The sequence below is a fragment of the Lipotes vexillifer genome, unplaced genomic scaffold, assembly GCF_000442215.2.
Source record: "Lipotes vexillifer unplaced genomic scaffold, Lipotes_vexillifer_v1.1 scaffold69, whole genome shotgun sequence".
NCBI classification, from domain to species: domain Eukaryota; kingdom Metazoa; phylum Chordata; class Mammalia; order Artiodactyla; family Lipotidae; genus Lipotes; species Lipotes vexillifer.
Genome location: NW_006790942.1, coordinates 4,798,192 through 4,800,368, shown reverse-complemented (window position 1 = coordinate 4,800,368; position 2,177 = coordinate 4,798,192). Strand labels below are relative to the sequence as shown.

At 62.4% G+C, this 2,177-nt stretch overlaps 1 protein-coding gene across 1 annotated transcript; it reads left to right on the top strand.

Moving 5' to 3' along the window:
- The first annotated feature begins 945 nt into the window (after positions 1-945).
- RPS20 (ribosomal protein S20) lies at positions 946-2,047 on the top strand. Its single transcript, XM_007464038.1, has 4 exons — positions 946-1,074; positions 1,250-1,349; positions 1,613-1,686; positions 1,838-2,047. The coding sequence occupies exons 1-4, from the start codon at positions 1,072-1,074 to the stop codon at positions 2,018-2,020; spliced, it is 360 nt and encodes a 119-aa protein (XP_007464100.1). The 5' UTR covers positions 946-1,071; the 3' UTR covers positions 2,021-2,047.
- Positions 2,048-2,177: the final 130 nt, after the last annotated feature.

Below are 2,177 nucleotides of genomic sequence, written 5' to 3'. Positions count from 1 at the left end.
TGCCCTCAGGTTCCCCTGTAAAACCATACGACGTTATTTACTCTTGCTTCTGCCCCGTATCAAAGCCCAACTCACCTATTTCGTCCCACGTAACCACTCCGTCATCTTTAAGGATATGTGTCCTCATCTCTCCTGGCCACCCAGGTCAGCTGCCCGCTCTCGGTCTGTCCACTGTACTTTGTCCTAGTATTAAGGAGTATTAGGGCGGTCCTCAAGGGTCTCATCCAACATCACTCTATCCGGAGATAACACGCTTTCGAATTAGGTGGAGAGCCGGGGTCTCCAGGCGGGGCCTGGGTGGCACGACACACCCCGGGGCAGGCGCGGCAGCCCGGCGTGTTCGCCCTCGCGTCCTGAGAGGGGGAAGAACCACGCTCAGGTGCTTCTCAGAAACCGACCGCACATGCCTCTGCCGGTCTGGGAAGCCAGAAGATGAAATACCGCGAAGGAATGTTCCAGGTTATGAAAAATAACTGCTAGTTTAAAGAATAAAAACTGACCCAGGTTATCAGTCATTTCCCCTAATATCCACGTGAGTTAACTCAGAAGAGTTACCCGTTTGTTTAGAGCACGAGTGATTCGGTTTGTACGGGAAGAAGCTTTGCAGGGTAGACGCCACAAGCACAGGAGTCGTTCTGACTCCGCAGAAGCCGGCGGTCGGCGCACCAGGACGGAGGAGTTTGTGGAGTTTTAGGTCAGGTCGCAGTCTCCCCATCATCCCCGCCAGGTGCCCTGAGGACCGCGGCGGCGCCTCACCCGACGGCGCTCTGACTCTGCCGGGCCGACAGGGGGCGCGCGCGGCCGCACCTGGCCGCCCCTCTGCTCGCGCCGCCGCCTTAGAGCCCGCCACGCGATTCCTCTTCCGGGGCAGCGCGGAGGGGCGTGCGGGACCCGGATGCAGACGCGAGCGCGGCTATATAAGGGCCCGGCAGGCCGCACGCGTGCCTCTTGGAGGAAGACGCGGTAGCAGCTGTCGCGGAGTTTCGGACTTCCCGCTGCGGCCCCCGCTCCTGACTCACCGCTGTTCGCTCTCGCGGAGGAACAAGTCGGTCAGGAAGCCGCACCGCAGCCATGGTGAGTCGGGGGCGTCCCGGTCGGGTCTCGGGGGTTGGGTGCGGGGGGTGCCGGGCTGGCGGGAGGAGACGGGACTCGCTTGTCCGGGGAACGAGGCTGGTGAGCGCGCTCGTCCCCGGGAGGTGATACGCTGTCTCCGAGGTGCCTCTTTATCTTCACACTTGTGGGACAACAGGCTTTTAAAGACACCGGAAAGACTCCCGTGGAGCCCGAGGTGGCGATCCACCGGATTCGGATCACTCTCACCAGCCGCAACGTGAAGTCGCTGGAGAAGGGTCAGTGCTGTGGCTCCGGGGGCGGCGGGGGACGGGCTCGGGCGGGAGCAGCGGCGAGCTGGGCTTGTGAGGCCCGAGGAGGCCGAGCAAGGACGGCCGCTCGGCGTGGACCGCGCCCTCCCCCCGCCGCTGGCGATGAGGAGATGCTTACTGGGTTGAGTTGCGGTGATAGTCGCGTACGCTATTCTGAGCCGGCGGCCTTGGGGGCCGGTGAGGCCGCCCCTGTCGTGAGCGAGGGCCCAGACGCTTTTCCCCGCTTGTAGTGTGTGCCGACCTGATCAGAGGCGCGAAGGAGAAGAATCTCAAGGTGAAGGGGCCGGTGCGGATGCCCACCAAGGTGAGAGCCTTGGCGTTCCGGGGCGCGGGGGGCCGCCGGGCGGCTTCGGGCCTAGCGCGCAGCCCTGCTCTTCGGAGCGCCCCGCCGGGAGGTTGCGGAGCGCGGCGCTCTCGCAGCCTGGGTGCCTGGTGTCCTCTGTCTTCCGCTGCAGACCCTGAGAATAACGACGAGGAAAACCCCCTGCGGGGAAGGTTCTAAGACTTGGGACCGTTTCCAGATGAGGATACACAAGCGCCTCATTGACCTGCACAGCCCTTCTGAGATCGTTAAGCAGATCACTTCCATCAGCATTGAGCCCGGAGTCGAGGTGGAAGTCACCATTGCAGATGCTTGAGCCAGCGGCTCTAATAAATTGATAATCGGCCGTTAAGCTTCGTGGGCTCTCATTCCTGACCCTGACGGGCCTTAGGGAGGGAGTCGTACTCCGGAATTCGTTGCACCTTGTAAGCAGGGTGACGAGAAGTAGGTGGGTAGCCTGGGTTCCGCTCTTC

Bases quoted from the DNA above. Each gene is read 5' to 3' on its own strand.
- RPS20 (XM_007464038.1), top strand. The intron at 1,350-1,612 runs GTCAGTGCTGTG...CCCCGCTTGTAG, and splicing joins CGTGAAGTCGCTGGAGAAGG to TGTGTGCCGACCTGATCAGA. The intron at 1,687-1,837 runs GTGAGAGCCTTG...CTTCCGCTGCAG, and splicing joins CGGTGCGGATGCCCACCAAG to ACCCTGAGAATAACGACGAG.